Source organism: Mytilus edulis, chromosome 5 (genome assembly GCF_963676685.1).
Source record: "Mytilus edulis chromosome 5, xbMytEdul2.2, whole genome shotgun sequence".
Classification (NCBI taxonomy): Eukaryota; Metazoa; Mollusca; class Bivalvia; order Mytilida; family Mytilidae; genus Mytilus; species Mytilus edulis.
The window spans coordinates 82,580,153-82,602,531 of NC_092348.1; the positions used below are offsets into that span (position 1 = coordinate 82,580,153).

Genomic DNA, 22,379 nt, shown 5'->3' on the forward strand with positions numbered 1-22,379 from the left:
TGATCACAACCACTATCTTTAATGAATCAAACATACTATTATTGTGTTGGTAGGGAAAATTATCGCAATTACATTTCACAGTTTCAAAACACAATAGTAAAATATATACATATATATAGCATTCTAAAGTTTACTTAATATACAGAATAACAAACAAACTTATCACAAAGTTCTTAAAAAATATTACAAAAAATTACAAAATAAAATTTACAATATATCATTCATCATTTATACAATTTCTATTAAATGTGCAATATACAGCTGTGATTTTTATTAGTTGTGCAATTGAGCTATGATTTCTATTATTGTACAATTGAGCTATGATTTCTATTAATAGTACAAACAGCTATGATTTCTATTAATAGTACAAACAGCTATGATTTCTATTAATAGTACAAACAGCTATGATTTCTATTAATAGTACAAACGGATATGATTTCTATTAAATGTGCATGATACAGCTCTGCCCTTTGATTATGATTATGACATAAAATAGGTTTCTGACACAAAATGAATGTTGTCAAAGAACTTATAAATTTGAAATTGGATATTTAACTTGAATGGTCTAAAATCGAAAATCTAAATACATGGTTAATTTATTGATTTAACCATATTAAAAAATCACTAGAATTCAATTTTTGATGAAATCAAACGAAGTTGAATTTTGGACCCTTTGGACCTCAATGTTGACAATTTTGATAACAGTGCCAAAAATCCAAATTTACGATTACATTAATGATTAATTCAGCATAATAAAGAACCCCAAAAATTCAAATTGTTAAATTGGACAAGAAATAAATATTTGAAAAGTATTGTTTTTTGCCCCTTTTCCTAAACAGTATGGGCCAAAACCTCCAAATAATTCCAACCCTTACTTTTTTGGCATGAGCATTACAAACAAAATTAACAGTACGGTAATGGATTATTTAATCTTTTTAGCATGCACCTCACAAATATGAACACTGAGATCTGGACTTACATATGTTTCTGTAGGATAAATGTGTATTTCATCCATTTCTGTCCAACGATAAGAATGAAGTGACCTTATATTGGACTTCAACTGATGTAACTGATTATAATCTGGTTTATACTCAAAAATTTTAATTATTTTACTTGGGAGTCCACAAAAGTTTTGAAGAAATTTCTTCAAATCTTTGACCGTTTGATCTTTTAAAATGTCCATCATTTCTTCTTTATCTTCGTATTTGACCTTCATGTGATAATAAAGGTCAGGGGACAAATCAACATCCACAAGGTGTTTTAATTTTCCATGAATTTCCTCCAATTCATAAAATCTACAATCAATAAAACTTTAATTTTAAAAAGAGTGATTAGCATAAACTTTACGGTAATTAACTAATCTATATGAAAATATTACAAAGGAGACGAAACTGTAATAGAAAGACAATTGTATTAATAGAATGCATTTTGAGCTGGTACTTTATGTTGCTAATCTGTAACATCTGAAATAAAAATGGCTGATGGGCTGAGCCATCCAATACGTTTTTAAACTAAATACTCTAAGGATGATTTAGGCCAAGACTTGGTAAATTTGGTTTCATTTGGCCAAGAAGTTTCAAAGGAAAATATTTTTGTAAAAAATCACAAAAATTTACAAAAAATGAAGAATTTACTTAAAGGGCAATAACGCTTTAATGATCTATTATTCCATGGAAGTAATATATTACTTCCATGATTATTCTTTATCCTGCCCTTCACACATATGAACACTGCACTCTGGACTTACATATGTTTATGAATGGTAAATGTGTATTTCATCCTTTTCTGTCCAGCGATAAGAATGAAGTGACCTTATTTTGGACGTCAACTGATGTAAATTATTATCATGATGATAATCTGCTTTAAACTCAAAAATCTTAATTTTGTTACTTGGGAGTCCACAAAAGTTTTGAAGTAATTTCTTCAAATCTTTGACTGTTTGATCTTTTAAAATGTCCATCATTTCTTCCTTATCTCCATATTTGACCTTGATGTGATAATAAAGGTCTTCAGGGGATAATTCAACATCCACAAGTTGTTTTAATTTTCCATGAATTTCCTCCAATTCATAAAATCTACAATCAATAAAACTTTAATTTTAAAAAGAGTGATTAGCATAAAACTTAATTAACCAATCTATATGAAAATTTTATAAAGGAGAGGAAACTGTAATAGAAAGACAATTGTATTAATAGAATGCATTTTGAGCTGGTACTTTATGTTGATAATCTGTAACATCTGAAACCAGGTGCTCCGCAGGGCGCAGCTTTATACGACCGCAGAGGTCGAACCCTGAACAGTTGGGGCAAGTATGGACAAAACATTCAAGCATGATACAGCTCTGAATTTGGATTGTGATCAAATTTTTGACATTACATGGTTTTTTTTTACACAAAACAAATGCCAAGATTTTACAAATCAATTAAAGATTTCTTCTTCAAACTTTTTAAATCTAAAATTAAATAGTTGACACAGCATAGGTTTCTGACACAGAATGAATGTGGTCTAATGAACTTAAAAGGTTTTTTTTGCCTTTGAGCAAATCACTATGCTGTTGAATATTAATCCTCTCAAAAAAATGTTTGAAGAAATTTTCTTTTTATTTATGAAATCTGAAATGAGAAAAATTTAACCCCCCCCCCCCCCTTTTTTTCACATCCCCGTTTCCCTTTTTCAAAACTGATATCAATTCAAATTTCTAATGGAGTTTGCAACAATAACTACTCATTTAAATACATCATAAAATATTAAGATGTAAAAAAACTGCTTGTTATCACTGAATGGTAAAGATTATTTAAATTTATCAGTTGGTAGTAAAAAGTGTATATACATTGTATATTGTATATAACAAAGATTTAAGTTGATTCTGGACAAAGAAAGATAACTCCAATTAAAAAAAATTCTTGCTATTGCACAAATAGGATATTTCTTGCTTACTATTCTGGACAAAGAAAGATAACTCTAATTAAAAAAAAATTTGCTATTTCACAATATTGTGCAATTAGATATTTCTTGCCATTGCACAATACTGTGCAATTGAAAAGACTTGCTATTGCACAATACTTAATATAATAATTTTAGATCCTGATTTGGACCAACTTGAAAACTGGGCCCATAATCAAAAATCTAAGTACATGTTTAGATTCAGCATATCAAAGAGGCCCAAGAATTCAATTTTTGTTAAAATCAAACTTAGTTTAATTTTGGACCCTTTGGACTTTAATGTAGAATTTGAAATTTGAAAACAGGACCAAAAATGAAGAATCTACATACACAGTTAGATTTGGCATATCAAAGAACCCCAAGGATTCAATTTTTGATGAAATCAAACAAAGTTTAATTTTGGACCCTTTGGACCTTAATGTAGACCAATTTGAAAACTGGACCAAAAAAACTTCAATAATCAAGAATATAAGTACATTTTTAGATTCAACATATCAAAGAACCCAACCGATTCATTTTTTGTCAAAATCAAACTAAGTTTAATTTTGGACCCTTTGGACCTTAATGTAGACCAATTTGAAAATGGGACCAAAAGTTGAGAATCTACATATACAGTTAGATTCGGCATATCAAAGAACCCCAATTATTCAATTTTGATGAAATCAAACAAAGTTTAATTTTGGACCCTTTGGGCCCCTTTTTCCTAAACTGTTGGGACCAAAACTCCCAAAATCAATACCAACCTTCCTTTTATGGTCATAAGCCTTGTGTTTAAATTTCATAGATTTGTATTTACTTATACTAACATTATAGTGCGAAAACCAAGAAAAATGCTTATTTGGGTCCCTTTTTGGCCCCTAATTCCTAATCTGTTGGGTCCTAAACTCCCAAAATCAATAACAACCTTCCTTTTGTGGTCATAAACATTGTGTTTAAATTTCATAGATTTCCATTTACTTAACCTAAGGTTATTGTGCAAAAACCAAGAAAAATGCTTATTTGGGCCCTTTATTGGCCCCTTATTCCTAAACTATTGAAACCAAAACTCCCAAAATCAATCCCAATCTTTCTTTTGTGGTCATAAACCTTGTGTCAAAATTTCATAGATTTCTATTAACTTAAACTAAAGTTATGGTGCGAAAACCAAGAAAATGCTTATTTGGGCCCTTTCTGGCCCCTTATTCCTAAAATGTTGGGACCAAAACTCCCAAAATCAATACCAACCTTCCTTTTATGGTCATAAACCTTGTGTTAAAATTTCATAGATTTCTATTCACTTTTACTAAAGTTAGAGTGCGAAAACTAAAAGTATTCGGACGCCGGACGACGACGACGACGACGACGACGACGACGACGCCAACGTGATAGCAATATACGACGAAAATTTTTTCAAAATTTGCGGTCGTATAATAAAAAAGGCTGATGGGCGGAGTCATTTAATACATTTTTAAACTAAATACCCTAAGGATGATTTAGGCCAAGACTTTGCAAGTTAGGTTTTATTTGGCCCAGTAGTTTCAGAGGAAAAGATTTAAGTAAAAAATCACAAAAATTTACAAAAAATTATGAAGAATTTACTTTAAAGGGCAATAACGCTTTAATGGACTATAAATCTTTAGCATGTCCTTCACACATGCACACTGATCTCTGGACTTACTTATGTTTATGCATGGTAAATGTGTATTTCATCCTTTTCCGTCCAGCGATAAGAATGAAGTGATCTTATTTTGGATGTCAACTGATGTAAATTATTATCATGATGATAACCTGGTTTATACTCAAAAATCTTAATTCTGTTACTAGGGAGTCCGCAAAAATTTTGAAGTAATTTCTTCAAATCTTTGACTTTTTGATCTTTTAAAATGTCCATCATTTCTTCTTTATCTTCATATTTAACCTTAATGTGATAATGAAGGTCATCGGGTGCCAAATCAATATCTGCAAGGTGTTCTACTTTCCCATGTATTTTCTTCAATTCATAAAATCTATAAACAATAAAACTTTTTTCTTTAGGTTCTTTTGGTAATTTGAAAGTATTTTTGTAATATCTTATAAATGAAATATGAAAATTGTAATCAAATCGGTCAACCTGGGTTTGACATCCATTGATTCCTAAAACCTGAGCTGAAAATATCAAATTAATCTCTTTTATTGTGAATTGTTGTTGAAAAATGTTCTTAAACTTGACATGAAATTGTTAAATATATGAAACATGCATACTCTGTTAGCATGGTTAGGGAAACTGGTAAAAAATAACACTTATAAAACAAAGTTTATCACATGTTTTGATCTAACAGTATAACAAGTTTTATGTTAACACAAATAACTATGCAAAATTTCAATAATTTTGCTGGGCTTTTAAAAGAGTCATAATTTCACAGTGGAAAGAAGCATACAATTCTAGATAAAATAAAAAAAGCCAATAATTCTGCCTGTTGTCATTTAGTTTGCACAAAATTCAATATAAATTAGACAAAGGGAAAGAACTTGTCCAGACAGAAAGGCAGGCATACTAATCATATATTCTAAAACATTTGGTAGTTAAAAAGCATATACACATATACATATATATATATATTGAAATACTACCTTTAACATCATTTTTTTCTATCTTTTTTCTCCACAATTTCGTAATCTCCCTTTGAAATTACTTTAGTTTCTACACGATAAATGTGTATTTCATCAAGTTCTGTAAACCGATACGAATGAAGTGACCTTATTTCTGATCTCATTAGATATAAATTATCATAATCAGATTTATACTCAAAAATTTTCATTTTGTCAACCGTGAGGCCACAAAAGTTTTGAAGTAATTTCTTTAAATCTTTGACTGTTTGCTCTTTTAAAATGTCCATCATTTCTTCTTTATTTTCAAATTTGACCTTGATGTGATAATGAAGGTCATCGGGTGCCAAATCAATATCCGCAAGGTGTTCTACTTTCCCATGTATTTTCTTCAATTCATAAAACCTACAAAAATAAAACTTCACTTTGTCAAGAAGTTTTAATATGAATTTTAATTAACTAATTTTCAAGAAAATGTTTCAAAGGATATGAAACTATAAATTGTAGACAAAAGTGTAAATAGAATCCATTTTGTGCTATTACCATACAATACATGTATGTTGATATATAGCTGATAATCTCATCACTTGAAATAAAATTTCTATTTGTTCTCAGCATTATAAATAGAACAAAGAAGTACAGAATGAAAGTGAACTGATTCCAATGGAATTAAGAAATTACAAATACAACAACAAAGCATGTGTTGTTGTGTCCTGATGTGTGTCCTCACTCTTAATTCTAAGTATACATGTGTTGTTGTGTCCTGATGTGTGTCCTCACTCTTAATTCTAAGTATACATGTGTTGTTGTGTCCTGATGTGTGTCCTCACTCTTAATTCTAAGTATACATGTGTTGTTGTGTCCTGATGTGTGTCCTCACTCTTAATTCTAAGTATCAGATCAGCAAGGAGGTGTCTCATAGATCCACATATACCATAGTCAAAATACTGACTAAATATCAAGTCATTCTATTCAGAAGTACTTAAAAAGTTGTTGGAGGAACAAACAGACAGACTTACAAACATAACAGACAGGCAGACAAATAGAACAGACAGATGGACAACCAGACAAACAGAACAAACAGATGGATGCAGTACAGCCCTTCCATATATTAAGGTAAAAAAAATATATCTATATTCTTACATAATTTCATTCCTATCTGTCCTCAAAGATATAATTATTTGAGTTACCGGTATATAGTAGATATACAGTGCTGTCAAGAAATGCAATGTACCTGAAGCTTTGGTTTATTTTACATCCTCAAGGATTAAACCAGAAAAAAAATATCAGAACTAATGAGTCAATTCCCATTATTCTGTATCATCTCTGAGACAAATGTTTTCACTGTCATGAATCATCGATAGATTTGTAATGAAAAATGTGGGTCTTAATGGAGGTACCTTCATGACAAATAACAGTAAAAATTCTTGACAAATTTAGTAATTTATGGTGCATGACAATAAAATTTACACTTTCTTTAAGACAATAAAAAATACCCTGATTTTGACAAATCACACTTAATTTTTTCCAAAAATGACGGTATGGATAATTATTTGAGACTTTTTTTTACGAAACACGATAAAATTTAAACCAATTTAAACTTACAATAGCCGAAAATGACCGTTTAATGCCTGATTATCAAGGCCATTCTTATCCTCATAAATACACCATAGCAAATGCAAAACTAAATTTATTGTACCTTTGAGGTTTGGATTCAGCATCTAGAAAGTTTCTGATATAGGCTCTTTCTGCCTCTTCTCTCTCCTGTTCATGTACAGGACTACCATTTAACTTGGTGATGTTCGGAAGTCTGGCTACAATATTTTGTCTTCTCTCTTTCTCAGGCAGCGTCTACAAAAGATGAATTAGCCTATAAAGTTTATACATGTGTTTACTGATACAAAATTTATTTAAAATGAGTGGCTTACCTACATTAATGGCAAAATGTAAAAAAAGTCAATGATCTCCTAGAAATTTTATAACGTACAAAAATGTGTAGCATGTTACCAATTTCCTGATCAAGTATTGCAACTCTAACAATCAACAAAATTCAAAAAATTCAAAGTAGGAATTCTAGAGCAAAAAAATGTTTTATAACATTAAGCTGGGGAATAATTCAGGTTAGAGACCAGAAATTAACTTTAGGATTTACAGAGGGGTAAGGGGCAAATTTAATACCCCTCTGCTATGGCAGGGGCATAAAAATTACCTGTATAAATGGTAGATCTTTTATCCTGAGATCAATTAACACTGGAAATTCTCTAAATACTTCAATGTCTTCCCATGTTGCCAATTTGGTTTTTGTTAAATTAAGTGATTTTAGGCAGGGAAATGTTTCTTTCAAAACAACATCGCTCATGATGCTCATTAATTCTGATTCCATAGCAACTAAATTTTCTAAATTAGGAAAGCACTGTCCTAAACGACACATTTGAGTCCAATCCTGGATCTTATTTCCATTGAGATATAACCTGGACAGTGGGGGATATCTGAAATCATCATGCAAATCCACAGAACTGTATCCATTCAAACTTAGATGTAATTCTTCAACCCTTAAAATATAAAACAAATAAATAAATTATATTTTCTTGAGACCCAACACACAGAAAATACATAAAATCATTAGACAATTCACATTGATTACCTGTAAGTTATACATATGATCCCCATATTTAATCTTATACAGAAGCAACTTTTTACCTGTCAAAATACAGCTGGAAAGGGGTTAAAACTTATTTTTATTACAGTAAAAATAAATGAAGAGTAAGGGAATACTTGGATCTGATTACACAAATAGTTGTTCAACAAGTTAATCTTAATTCTAAACCTATAGAGAAGTGCCTATATTTCAGCAAGCTTTAGGAAGTTTAAGACCTCCTTACTTTGTGGATAAGAGAAGGACAGTGAACACCTCAAGCAAAGGCCACTTAAGATTGACTTTGGGTTCATACTACATTTCTATTTATTATTGATTTCTATTTACTTATACTAAAGTTATTATCCAGAAACCATCCGTCTTCGCACGATGCTGCCGACGACGTAGACGTGATACCAATATACGATCGCAAAAATTTTTGAGGTCATATAAAAAGGAAATTACTGAATAGCACTCTCAACCCCATACGGCTTAGATCTTGATAGTTAAAACAAAGGGACTTTCCTTTGTTAAGGGGGTGTAGGAAATATCAACCCCTTTAACAGTATTTACAGCTTTAAAATTATTGTGATTTTTATAAAATATACCTTGGAAAGACATGTAGAAGTTTCATCAAACATTCCCAGGATACATTTGTGTCATTTAGAATTAGATTGCTTATGTTTGGAAACTGTTTATCACACTCCCATGATGCCCTGTTCTCAATTGGATTACTGGTCAAATTCAGGAATCTCAGTTTTGGTAGTCTTTCTATAATTTCTATTATCTGAAAAATCAACAGATTTATTCATCAAAATTAAAAAGCTAATAATGCATGTTTAATATAATTTAAAGAAATATTACTGATGCAAAAATGGAAAACTTTAATTTTGTTATCAAGTGATGCACTGTAGGTAATACATGTGTACATGTATTGTGGAGACAGTTTGACAAGTTTAAGATCACCCCCAGGTTTGATGGGGTTCATCAGGGTTCTCGCTAAGGATTTTTGAAGGCGAGTCCAAGGACTCATCATTTTTGTCTATGATGAGTCCAACAGCAAGAAGATAATATTTTATTGCAATATAATGTAATATTTTAGTCTCCATGGCCTAACAGAGCAATGAAATGACATTAAATTCAGATCACTTTTAAACTTTTGCTATAAAATGATGACATTTGTGTTTAACTGTGTTCAGTTTATACAAAATATTTCAATCTTGATGCATCTGTGGACTCACCAGTTTTGAAAATGGTGAGTCCAGACAGATTTTGATGAGTCCAGGACTCATGGACTCGCCTTAGTGAGACCCCTGGGTTCATGTTGCTCAGTCTATAGTTTTCGATGTTGAGTTTTGTTTACTTTTGTTAAAAAAAATCTGTTTGTCTTTTTCCTTTTTAGCCATGGTGCCAACAGTTTATTTTCTACTTATGAATGTCCTTTTGGTATCTTTCGCTAACATGCTTTCCTCTCTCTATTTCAATATTTTACATCAGTCTTATAAGGTTATGCCCTACTTTTCTTTCTCTAGACTTTGCTAGATTTAAATTACCATGGAAACAGGTGATACAGGATTTTAGGGGCATTGTATCATCATGAAATCTGCCTAGAAAATACAGAATATTAGGAGAATTATATCATCATGATATCTTCCTGGACAGTCATTATTGTGTAAAATTAATTGTGAAATTTTAAATCTGGAATTACTTCCCCTTGAATACACAATTCTTTTTTCAAATTGCTTCATGAGAAAATGCTTAGTTTTCTTTCATGTGCATTTTAAATATTTGTCTTTTATTTAATGAACCGCATTGTTTGTTTCGAATTCAACATATAATGGGCAACTCTTGTTATTGGAGAAAAAGGATATGTGGTAGCTGTATAATGTAAAATGTAATCATCATTTTTATACACCCATCTAAGATGGGATGTATTATGGTATACCGTTGTCTGTCCATCTGTCCTTAGTCTGTCTGTCCATCATCCACCCTTTGGACAATTACTAAAAAACACTTCCACCAACTTTTATGAAACTTTGTTGAATTGTTTATATCTATTGACATAAGCTCCCTTTCAATTTTTATAAATTTCAGATTTTTCATTTCCATGTTATGAAGTTTTATCCTTAAAAAAAGGGAGATTTTCCAGTTTTCAGACAATAACTCAAAAATGCTTTCATCAACTTTAATGAAACTTTTTTTTATAAATTTCAGATTTAACCTTAACATGTTATGAATTTTTATGCTTAAAAAGGGGGGGCTTTTCCAGTTTTCGGACAATCACTCTTTAAATACTTTCACATAATTTTATGAAACTTTGATGAATTGTTTATATCTGTTGACGTTTAAGTTGCCTTTCAAAAATTAAAAGAAAATGAACAACTATAGGCCACCGTATGGCCTTCAACAATGAGCAAAGCCAAGACCACACAGTCAGCTATAAAAGATCTTGAAATGACAAATGTAAAACAATTCAAATTAGAAAACTAACAGCCTAATTAATGAACAAAAAAAAATCATTTAAAGCATAAAAACAAGCTAAGAGGGCAACAGGCATATCATGAGCTTTTAGTGCAGCTCTTTATTTTAATTGCTGTTGTAGTTAAGACTCATACTTAATACTTCATTCATTCATTCATCAACAAAACTGTACAGTAACCATGTTTAACATCACCAGAATATTTCTTAGAATTTGTTCACATTGATTACCTGACTCCAATCCTTGATACAGTTTTTGGTGAGATCTAGTTCTTGGACTTGTTTACATAGTGTTTCAAGACGGTCTGTATCTCCTGCTCCACTTATATTACTGTCATGCAAAGCTAAGATGGGTGGTATCACTAAATTACCAGATTCTACAAAATTACAATAAGATAATATTCAACTACATACAGAAACCAGCATTTACCTCATTCTTTTAATTAAACTTAAATGAAATTAAATCCTTCACACATAATACTAAGATTATACTTTTTTTAGTTAGAATTACACAGTTTGTTTGGTTCTTTCTTGTGTATATTTTAATGACACACATTTCTATCATAAATATAACAAATCTAACAATGGGACTCTTCTACATGCTAAAAATGTTTTCTTCATCATTGTCCAAACAAACAAAATACATAAAGCTATAAATATGAAAGTCTTTTGGGACTTTATAAAAAAATATATATTTTATGTAGTTTGCTTTTAGACGTACCTTTGAGCATACAAACTTATTAACCTCTGCTTGTCAAAATTAATCCAAATAATTTAATATATATTTTTTGGGCTTTAATCCAAATTGCATGTACCATATAAATAAATTTATTTGCTGTGATAGCTAAACAGAAAAAGTTTGGCAAATGACGAAGATAGATTTTCTGGACAGGTCTTTTAATAAAATACAATAAAAAATGTCAATTAAATAAAGATCCCCATATGCGACAAGCTCACTTATGTCCTCTAGGAAAAGGTAGTAAGGTCTTTAATCATACAATTTGACTTCAACTTTAAAGTCATTAATGATATATGTTGTTCTTCTTATATGTTCCACCACTATCCAAGGTTAGGGGGTGGGTTGGTGTTTTCAAACATATTTAACCCTGCCCCATTCTATATGTGCCTTGTTTTAGTCAAGAAACTGTAATTCAGGGGTAGCAGTTTTTAGTTTATTGTTTTGCCTATTATTGTTTACATCAAATTCATTTAAACTTTGGTGGATAGATACATTCTCATTGGCATTTATATCACATCTTCTTACTTTTATATAATTGCCATAATTGAATAAAATTGAGAATTGAAATTGGAAATGTGTCAAAGAGACAACAACCCGACCATAGAAAAAACAACAGCAGAAGGTCACCAACAGGTTATGCATCCTTATTCATTAAAGCATCCAACTTAAATGTTATTCTATTTTTTGATGGCCAATATTGTCTCATTGGCTCACCTTCACCACACCTATCCTCTTCATGTCGGTCTGCATTTAAGGCCCTGATACATTTTTTTTCCCTCATTGGCATTTATACAATATCTCCTTATTTTTATACATGTGTATTATATATTAATTAGGATCCCTAAATAGACTAATAGAGTGACTACAAAAATGTAAATACAAAATGAACATCTATACTTCATAGTCATGATAGTCACATTGGCTGAAATGCATTTGCTGTTTTTGAGAAGAAGAAACAATTCACTGCAGACTTTTTTTCAAATCTCTATTGTTTGAAGCTTAAGTATAACTACACTACAGAGAGAAAAGATAAAACTTACTAAGTTCTCATCTTCTAAAGAGAAACAAATTTATTTAAAATGTTACTACGTATTATGGGAAGAAAGACTAACTGACATATTTATACTTTTTACTACAATAATACTAACTGCAAACAGAACAGACTACTTAAACTTTGCAATTGACAGCAAATCTCAATTCAAGAAAGTATGTTAGGCAGACACAGTCTTTGAGTATTACACTAGTATAAAATCAGATATTTTGTTCAGTTATCCACTGGTGCATGTGCTTACATGTATACTCATCATGACATGTACATGTACCTGTTTTCCCAGGCGCTGAAGCTAGTATGTGTATATATGTATATTGTACATGCATACCATCATGACAATAATGTTTACCTGTTTTCCCTGGAGCTGAAGCTGGTATGTGTATATGTATACATGTTTCCACATCATCATCATATTTTTGATGAATTGCCTCAACCATTGTTATTCCTGTAGAGGCAGTCATTCTGCCAAAAAAAAAATTAAAATGAAGAAGAAGTTTTATAGTTAATAACTTTATTCTACAAACTGTATCTTTTAAACTGAAATGTAGTCTGGGAAACACTATGCTATAACAACCACAAGTATAGATTTTGTTGAAGCTAAATTAAAATAAATGGGGAATGTCATTATGTGTATAATTTTTTCATTGGTAATGGAGCATTACTCTAGAACAGTAAAAGTGACACATCTTCATCTGTATTTGTGGTAATAAGCATGTTGTATGAGTTTCATAACATTGCTCTAAGGCTAACTTTTAGGTTATAAATTTAATCAAAATAAATTATCAGAAGAAAGGTCTAATAATTAATATGCTTTCAAATAAGAAAAAATAACATTTTTGCTGTTAACAGTTTATCTATATCATTTTAATAATAATCAAGATAATAACCAAAAACTGCAAAATTTTCTTAAAATTACCAATTTAGCAGCAGCAACCCAACAATGGATTTATGAAATTTCAGAGCTGATTTAAACTTCACCTAAGCAACACTTTAACCCCATGTCATTATTTTCTCTAGATGCTTTGATTTTGAGATTTAAGTAAAAAAATGCATTTTCCCTCTATGTTCTATTTTAGACATGGCAGCCATGTTTTTTGACAAAACAAAAAATAAGACAAAAACTTCAGTCTAGTTACCCTACGGATAATTCAGCTTAAGTTTGGTAGGAATTGGTTCAGTGCTTTCAGAGGAGATTTTTGAAAAAGTTCTCATCAGACAGATGATGACAGACAACGATGGACACAAAGTGATGGCAAAAGCTCACTGTTTCTAAAGGGGGTCTCATTGGGGGGTTCAGATCCCGGATTCCGCTTACTGTTTTGTCAGATTCCCATATCTCGCTTCACTACATGTATGTACGTAAGCAATTCTCATTTTTAATCAGTGATCGGGAAGGTCGTGCGCCCTGCGCCTATAGCGCATATTGACCAGAAATGGCGCATAGAGTGACAAATGTAAGCGCCCACGTGGCGCACGATATTTTTCACATCGTTTCGAAATGTTTAGATATCGTCAAATGGATTTCTGATCGTGTTCCGTGCCGCCATGTGTGTGTACACAACTGTATAATGTTGCTCCAATCATAGGAGCACCTGTATATATTTTTGGGACGTCTCATTGTTTTCCTATGGTAATAGAACCATGCGGTTTAACGTCTCGGGTGTTTTCCTATGGTAATAATAGAATCATGCGGTTTAACTGATAACCCAAAAAACGTAATTAACCATCATTCATGATATAATTTTTTATAAACAACTTTAAATTTGTGAAATTTGGCTATTACAGACGAGATGTAACTCTAATAATAATCTTTAATTTAGTTTCCCTTGCTATATTCGATTGAAAACCCCCGAAGCCTTTTTATGAATATAGTTTTTGTCTCCATAAAAGGCGCTTAACTACAACTCCTGGTCATTTTTTGGTCTTTGACCAGTTTTGACATTTTGTACACATGACCAGTGAATTATTGTTTTGTTCTATCAATTAGTGGTACTCTCTACTGTCATCATGATAAAGTAATAATAATAATACATGAAGTGCAGAGGAAGTGCGTCTGGAATAAGTATGGTATCGACGAAGACCCAAATTTATTGTTAAAAAATCCAACATGAACATGAACAAGCCAAGGCAACAGTACCAGTTTAAACATTGTAAATAAAGGTTATCTTTAATATTGTCTGCTTTGGAAGAACTTATTGTATATTCATTGAAATTACAGAATCACAGGAACAATTATTATCCATGATATTATTTAAAATCGTAAAGGTAAGTACCAACACCTCTTTGCCAAAAAATAATGATACTTTTTATTTTTTTTACCGAAGTCAATTCAAATGGCCCTCTCATTTGACAATATGGCCCATTATTTTTTAAAATGGCCCATTGAATTTATTTTTGAGGGGCCATGGGCCCATAGTGAAAAAAACCTTCCAGATCACTGAATTTTTTTGTCATTTCCCGGGTCCCGCAAGACCTCATTTCCTGTTTTCCCGACACAAATAATTTGACTTTCATGTGTCACGCTTACAAAAAATGGTCAATCCCGCATCATGCTTATACGTCCCCAATGACTGAATGAGACCCACTCTAAAAATCCAAAATGACATTTATCATGCTGAAGGTAGCCAAAAAAATAATAAGTCTGACGTTAAAGGACATTTTTAAACTCTTATAAGATATGCAGCTATAAAATAAATGAAAATGTCAAAATTTGCACAAGGAGGCCTTGGTCAGACTTCTTCTTCTTCTTGTCTCCGTATGAGCCTCCTTTAAATAGGAGCACCACCATAGTTATGGCGTATAAAGGAGGACATTTGGAGCCTGTATCGGTACAGATTAATGTGAGCATTTGCCTACCCAATTCCCCAGCCAGGCCGTGACGGGTCTTATTACCAGAAAGTTAACCTTCCCAAAACATAAATACAATGCAATCAAATAAAACATACGAACTCACACACTCACCTGATTCGCTCAGTCCTCAAAGTATAAAAAGTGTATTTTTTCTATGTATCAAATATCCTTTTTTAATATCTGTGTGTTTTGAATGGGAGAGGGTCACCCCGGATGCCCCACAAATGCCTTGGCAAAATACGTCTAAGGTAATAACGAGGAATCGGTTAGGACAAAATCTATCAAAACCGACACTACCAAATGCCCTGCTGTATCAAGGTAGAGGAAAGCCGAAAATCCTACTGAATAGGATCTCGGAAAGAAACTACCGAACCATTAGGAGAACAGCAAGAACTCTCAGACTTCAAATGATAGGTCTGATAGTTTCCAATGGAAACTACTAATGGTTCCCATATGGGCAGAGCACGTGTCTCAAACATACCTAAAAATATCTGCAGAGGTTTTCCTCAACAAGAAAATAATGACCGAAATTGAAAGTATATAATCTATGGATGATAAAATGCATCCAAGAAAGCAATTTAGAAGACTAATTTGGATGATGTTGATGGATTCTCTCTGCAAAAATTTCACGTCCGTTCTCATCGACACCCACTCACAATCTTTAATTTTTTTTTTTACTACAGTGCCAGTGGCAGTGACAGTGTTCTTACAATGTAGTTTGGAAAGATATAATTAACATCATCATTGATCATATGCACTTTTGATACATTACCTAGATGTAATATTCGGTGTCAAAATGAATTAGGTGAAAAGACCAGGACAAACCGCTTAGTTGACTTTCATTCTATTATTAGCTATTTGGTATTTGAATGAATCATTGATAAAAAAAAAAAAGTAGAAGCCTATATTTTGAACCGGAAGTGTGAACTACGTCATGGAAGTCGTGACTTTTTTTTGTAGCTTTATGTACATGTTCTATTTTACAGTTTTAAGTAAGAAAAAAACACTATTTTATTAATTGCATTTTGTAATTTCTGTTCATAATTAATCTTCTCTTTGCTTTCCTTATTATTTATTCAAAAACATCCTAAATTCAGAAGGTCCTTTTCAAAAACAAATAGCACAAAGAACAACAAAAATATTTTGACACATCACTGCAACATCTGAATACCAAAAAGCTTGTTGTGTTGTTTTGACAAGAAATGACAGATACAAAGTTAGATTTTGGGAACATAGCAGGAGACATTGATATTCCAGATAAACAAAGCTCTTCAACAGGAAAAGGGTAAGAATCAGTTTGAATAATTGCAAAGGTCGAGCAGAATTTTAACATTCAGACTCAGTTGTATTTTTCTGTCTTTCTCTTTCAAAATTTAGTCTTCGACACATTTCCTATTTCTATTCTCAATTTCATTGAAATATAATATTGCCAAATAATATTCATCACCTAAAAATTATATTTCCTATATATTTGAGAATTCTTGACAGTCAACTCATCCTTTTGCCAAAAACTCCTGATGGTGAGTGACCAGCTTGCCTAGTCCAAATAATTATGACGTCTTGAAAGGCTATGATAATTTTTTTCTTTGACGCCTTACTTCGACGTCGACGTCGTCGAAGTAAGGCGTCAAAGAAAAAAATTATAATAGCCTTTCAAGACGTCATAATTATTTGGACTACCAGCTTGCCCAGAGTGGGTCTTTTCACCACCGAACACCACCGTACACCACCGAACACCGCCGAATACCTGAAAAACCACCAACCACTAAGAAAAACGTTGATATCATACAATAAAACGATAAAATAAATTAAATTACATATTATTTAATCAATTTTTCGATTTTTATGGGCATCATTTTGATGTTAAAATCGTAAATCATTACAAGAAAAAACGTCTCCGGATTCATCACTTTCCGGATTACATTGTGTGTGTTATAAAATTCAAATATATTCATAATCAGTAATCAGTTCAAGTATCCTGGATCTCTATTCATTGGTTAGATTTTTATATTTTTCTCTTTTATTATTATTGGAACAACTATTTTATAGAAGAGTTAGAAGAAGAAAAAATGGGAAAAATGAGGTGTCCATGAGGGTCAGCGGAGTTCAAAAAGTGGGGTGTTATAAGACTCTTCCTTTCTGTTTTCTGTAGATATTTGGACTTTAAATCTTCTTATTTGTTGAATTAATAACTTGAATATCATATTTAATTCACATTGATAACGATAAAAGACAAAATAATAAACTTTTGGGGTGTTCGGCGGTGTGCGGTGGTGTTCGGTGGTGAAAAGACCTACCGGCTTGCCCCAACATTCTACCAATTTTCCATAGTAAAAGATTTTGAATTACCCACTCCATATAAACATCAATTACCAGTCAGAAGACTATATGAATTAAAAAGCTGTGGTCCAATCTTACAGGATAGCTTGAACGGACGCCAAATGGATGTAAAAAAAATCTGTTGACAAATTTGTATCCTTTGGAAGTGCATAGGTGTATTGACCAAATTAAACAAGCGGATAACAAATGCCTAACGTACACGGATGTGGAATGTACATTCAATGGACAAGTACCACATAAAATGGACACCTAACGGATATGTACAGGATAAAATGGACACCTAACGGAAGCGTTCAGCATAAAATTTAAGAATGAGATAAGCAGAAAATTATTGGTGGCAATAATGATACATAAATCTTTCAGCAAATAGCTTCCAGTCTTATGCTGTGCTTGAGAAGGGCATGACTTCATCCACATACTTTTCGAAATTTGAATATACATTTGTACATGTACATGCAAAAAATTGATAGAATCTGGCCTGTAAAATAGTTTTGGCACTGTTGTCATTAGCAATGACGAGAGCGTGTCTGATAGACATGGTATATAAGCTAGTATGAGCCATCCCTTTATCATTATATTTGCTTTTGCAAAAGTGGGATCAGATGGACAAAGTTGAAGGTCACACCTACCAAACAAATGGATCAATTTATCTGATTCTTTTAGCATACAACCGCAATGAATTTTGCGGTTTTATATTGGTATCATGTTGTCGTTAGCGTCCTCCCATGCCAAGACATTTGGTTTCCAGACAATAATTTTAGTATGACATGTATAAGTACATGTATGTATACATGTGTAAATAGAATCTATGAAATTTGAACTCAAGGTTTATTATCGCAAAAGGATGGTTGGGATTGATTTTGGGGGTTATGGCTCAAACCATGTAGGAATGAGGGGCCAAAAAAGGAGGAAAAACACTTGGGTTTCCTGGTTAATGGACAATTACTTTTAAGTACAATGTTAAGTTTGAATTACCTCCCTTACTCTGCTTTTAAATTAGTTATAAAGAAATGTTCGTTTTGTGTGGAGGTGATTAGCTGTCAAATTATTTTCAAAAGTTACTCCCAGTATTATTATTTTTTGGGGGGAGGGTCTAATCTTAACAGCATATTGTATTGCACAAATGCAAAAAAAAATTAATGAACATATTTTCAATTGTCATTTATCCGTTTTACCTTCGTGACATATCTGTTTACCAGTTAACCTTCCATTCATGTCTGTTTCACATTTGTTCATTGTCTGTGTTGTACGGTCCATATTAGTTCCAATCTTAATTGATTACCATTGTATGGTTTCCTTTGCAAGATCATGGTCTGCAAGTTGTGCGGTTTTCCTCAAGTAAATGCTAAGTTGCTGCTATCATCTGATCATAGTTTAGAGTTTTGAAAGTGGTGTTCTGTATCAGCAGACAATCAATTCAATTCATCAAGATATTTATGCAGATCCTGATGAATACTAGCGAACAAAAGTCTAAACTACTTATAAATTGAATATTAATATTTCATTTCAGTTTGTAAGAAAGATGTCTAAAAATTCTCCTTTTGTATACTCGTTTTGCATTTTTTATATAGATAAGCCCCTTTGTTTTCATGTTTGAATGGTTTTACACTACTGTAGTAATAATTTTTAGGGCCCTTTATAATGTAGATTGCTGTTGGGTGTGAGCCAAGGCTCTGTCAGTGTGTTGAAGACTGTACCCTTGACCTATAAAGTATAATGGCTTAAATATAAATTGTGACTTGAATGGAGAGTTGTCTCATTGACACTCATATCACATCTTCCTATATCTTTATAAGACAAATTTAAGAACACATAAATATGTAACTTTGGCTCAAACCACGAAATTTGGTACCAAATAAAATTGAGAATGGAAATGGGGAATGTGTCAAAGAGACAACAACCCGACCAAATAAAAAACAACAGCAGAGGGTCACCAACAGGTCTTCAATGTAGCGAGAAATTCCCGCACCCGGAGGCGTCCCTCAGCTAAAAAAGAATTTTAAGTAATTTCACAGTAAATATCCTTACAACCCTTGAACTTAATACAAGTTGTTTGAATTATGTAATAATTAATCTTTTTGAATATCCTCAAGCTACCTATATTAAGAAATGAACATGTTAGAGAAGTTATAAATGAATATTACACAAAATGTATTTACCTTTATAAAATATTTCTTGAAGTAGAAAAATCAAAGAATGATATATAAAAAAATCTGATAAAATTTACAGATGGTGAAGATTTCTTTAATCAATTTAATGTTTTAAATAAAATTTATTACTTTAATCAGCATAAATTTGTAAATTTGTAAAAAAATTGTAACAGTAGGTCTTAAAATCATTTAGTCAATAACTGTAATTAATTCAAAGTATGCTTGTTCTGTGTTATTAGTGATGTACAAACAAAATTAAGTAGGAAATCCTGGATATAAGATGAAAAATCTCTGTAATACGTGTAATTATTAGGTTACATTGTTATTTTATGGAGAATTTATAGTGTTCCTATCAAAGTGAAGAAAATATATCAAAAAACAAAAAAAATGTAAGTATCAGCTTTTAATAATGTACATGATGTATAAACACAAACAATTAATCAGGTTAATTATTTTTTTTGAAACATAAGAAATATGTGTGTCAATCCCAAATCATGAACTTACATGTATATATGCAATTTGAAGGGAAAAAATCACCAGCCTGAACCATGACTCAAATTCATATTAAGGACTGTTTTAATTATGACATTTTAGGAAATAAAGATAAAACATGTAAGTTTTCTTGATTTTTTCATGGAAATATTTACTTGCATGAGAAGCAGAAAAGGATGATATCAAATTGAGAAGTTATATACATGTATAGAGTGTTGATCAATTTTATACCTTTTACTAACCAATAATAAATTGAAATAATGATTGGTGATGAGTTTAAAAATATCATTCAGTATTGTTTCTTGAGTGGGTCTAAGTGTTATGCAGGATTGGCAGTTTTTTTGTAAGTGTGACACTTGAAAGTCAAATTCATATTTTGTGTGAAAACGGGAAACCAAGTTAGACGGAACATATTAAATTACAAGAGCTATTGTTACAATGAAATTATCTAGATATAGGACTCTTACATAACAAAAAGACATGTACATGGGATCTCTGATCAGACCTATTACTGTCTTACCATGATCATGATAGTAAAGGGATTTTTTTTTCACTTGAAAGTAGGAAATAATCCTGTAGGAAATAATCCTGTTTTTCATAAAAAAATTTGTTGACTTCATTGTTCCCTACGCTTCTAAATAAAATTTGGAAAGACGATTGCTCAGATTTCAAATCTTAGCTCCCTTCAGTAAAAAAGACAATCACTAACATATGCTTGTATTATACACAGGCGTATATCAGGATTTAAAGCCAGGTATTGTATGAGTTATCTTTCCTTTCTTACCTTTCACAGCATATGGTATTTATTAAAATCTTGCTGTCCATGCATGGGAATATTTGTATATATATTTAGAATTATTGAAATAATTTTATTAGAGATGGTAAATTCAGTAAAGCTCATATTAAATGTATAGTTTAGAGGTTAGTACATGTAAACTGGGTGTTTGATAAATTTAACTTGAAATTGAGCATGAGTAAACATTAAATCTGACTAAATTTATCATGCATGCATGTACATTTTGTACATGTATGTGTATGGAAAGTTTTTAAATTTCATAAAGTTTCATAAATTCTATGTCTAATTATATAATGTCTCACACTAATATTTCTGCCAAAGGGTTGTGAAATTTGTCTTAAATAAATGCAATTTGATATTACATATATATTCAGTTTCCAAATATATTTTAATTAGTTTTAACTGAACTTAACTGTCATGAATCTGAATGCAGGCATCCCATTTTTGAGGTGTTCAGTTTATTATAAAATAAAGAATTTCAAAATTCATACATGTATATATGCATGCACATTAATGTAAAAATATAGTAGTAGATTTAAAGCACTTACAGCAATGAAGCAAAAATCCCTCACATAGATTTTGAAAAGTTGGCAAGTATATTTGTGAATGAAATAAATGTATGTCTAAGGGAGCTACCATTTGATTTTTATGGGGGGGCTAGGATGAAATTTGAAAAAAATAGGCAGGACAGGAGTTTTGAGTAAAAAAAAAGGCAGGATGAGACACTTTGCAAAAAAAAAGGCAGGATGACAATTTAGGTAAAAAAAGTCAGGATAAACTAAAAAAAAAAAGGCAGGACCGAATAGAGTGAAAAATAAAAAGGCAGGACAGAGATTACAACTAAAAAAAAATGCAGGACAAAATTTTTCATCCTAGACCCCCCATAAAAATCAAATGGTAGCTCCCTAATGATTTATATTGCCCATCTTTAATTTTGTGTTTACCAAATACATGTTGTTATACATCTGTACATAAAAGTAATAAAATATAGATTTGTATGCATTATCCTATTTACTTATATTATGATACATGTATAACCAAACTATAATATTTGAGACCTAAATGCCATTATTTTATTGCATTTGTGTCACCCATGTATCTAAGTAAGATGTAATATATTTTTTGGAAGTAAAGTGGATCAATCCTTTTTACAATTTTTTTTTTTCTTAATTTAAAAGCTAGCTAGCACCAAAAGAATGGTTTATGTAGGAAACAAGCCCTTTTGTTTCTTCTGTAGACAACAGATAGTAGCAAAAAACCAGTGTTTCACACTTTTTAATGCATATATCATTTAACTTTTATGACATATTGAGTATTTTGTTTGTTTTTCTTTAAACTTA

General features: G+C 31.4%; 2 protein-coding genes across 10 annotated transcripts in view; one reads left to right on the forward strand and one right to left on the reverse strand.

Annotated features, from left to right (window-relative positions):
- LOC139524607 (tubulin-specific chaperone cofactor E-like protein) lies at positions 1–16,203 on the reverse strand. Of its 5 annotated transcripts, none has more exons than XM_071319534.1 (8): positions 16,034–16,203; positions 12,761–12,873; positions 10,853–10,998; positions 8,752–8,930; positions 7,718–8,060; positions 7,208–7,359; positions 5,533–5,913; positions 1–1,295 (listed from the first exon to the last, which is right to left on the reverse strand). In XM_071319534.1, the coding sequence occupies exons 2-7, from the start codon at positions 12,870–12,872 to the stop codon at positions 5,541–5,543; spliced, it is 1,305 nt and encodes a 434-aa protein (XP_071175635.1). In that variant the 5' UTR covers position 12,873; positions 16,034–16,203; the 3' UTR covers positions 1–1,295; positions 5,533–5,540. The 5 variants fall into 5 exon arrangements, with proteins under 5 accessions (XP_071175635.1, XP_071175634.1, XP_071175636.1 ...); XM_071319533.1 differs by having other exon boundaries at positions 1–2,075; positions 16,034–16,192; XM_071319535.1 differs by lacking the exon at positions 5,533–5,913 and having other exon boundaries at positions 16,034–16,192.
- LOC139524608 (prenylated Rab acceptor protein 1-like) overlaps positions 16,173–22,379 on the forward strand; it is a 13,323-nt gene continuing 7,116 nt past the window's right edge. The window contains exons 1-3 of one of the 5 annotated variants that reach the window (XM_071319541.1): positions 16,425–16,546; positions 20,346–20,363; positions 20,974–20,997. In XM_071319541.1, coding sequence (XP_071175642.1) covers positions 20,362–20,363; positions 20,974–20,997 — 26 coding nt within the window. In that variant the 5' untranslated portion in view covers positions 16,425–16,546; positions 20,346–20,361. Of the gene's footprint in view, positions 16,547–20,345; positions 20,364–20,973; positions 20,998–22,379 lie in introns of all 5 variants that reach the window. The other 4 variants (XM_071319539.1, XM_071319542.1, XM_071319543.1 and 1 more) reach the window with 4 other exon arrangements.

Bases quoted from the DNA above. Each gene is read 5' to 3' on its own strand.
- LOC139524607 (XM_071319534.1), bottom strand. From the start codon at position 12,872: ATGACTGCCTCTACAGGAATAACAATGGTTGAGGCAATTCATCAAAAA. The intron at 8,061-8,751 runs GTATATTTTATA...TTATATTTTAAG, and splicing joins CTTCTACATGTCTTTCCAAG to GGTTGAAGAATTACATCTAA. The intron at 7,360-7,717 runs GTAATTTTTATG...CATCTTTTGTAG, and splicing joins AAGATCTACCATTTATACAG to ACGCTGCCTGAGAAAGAGAG.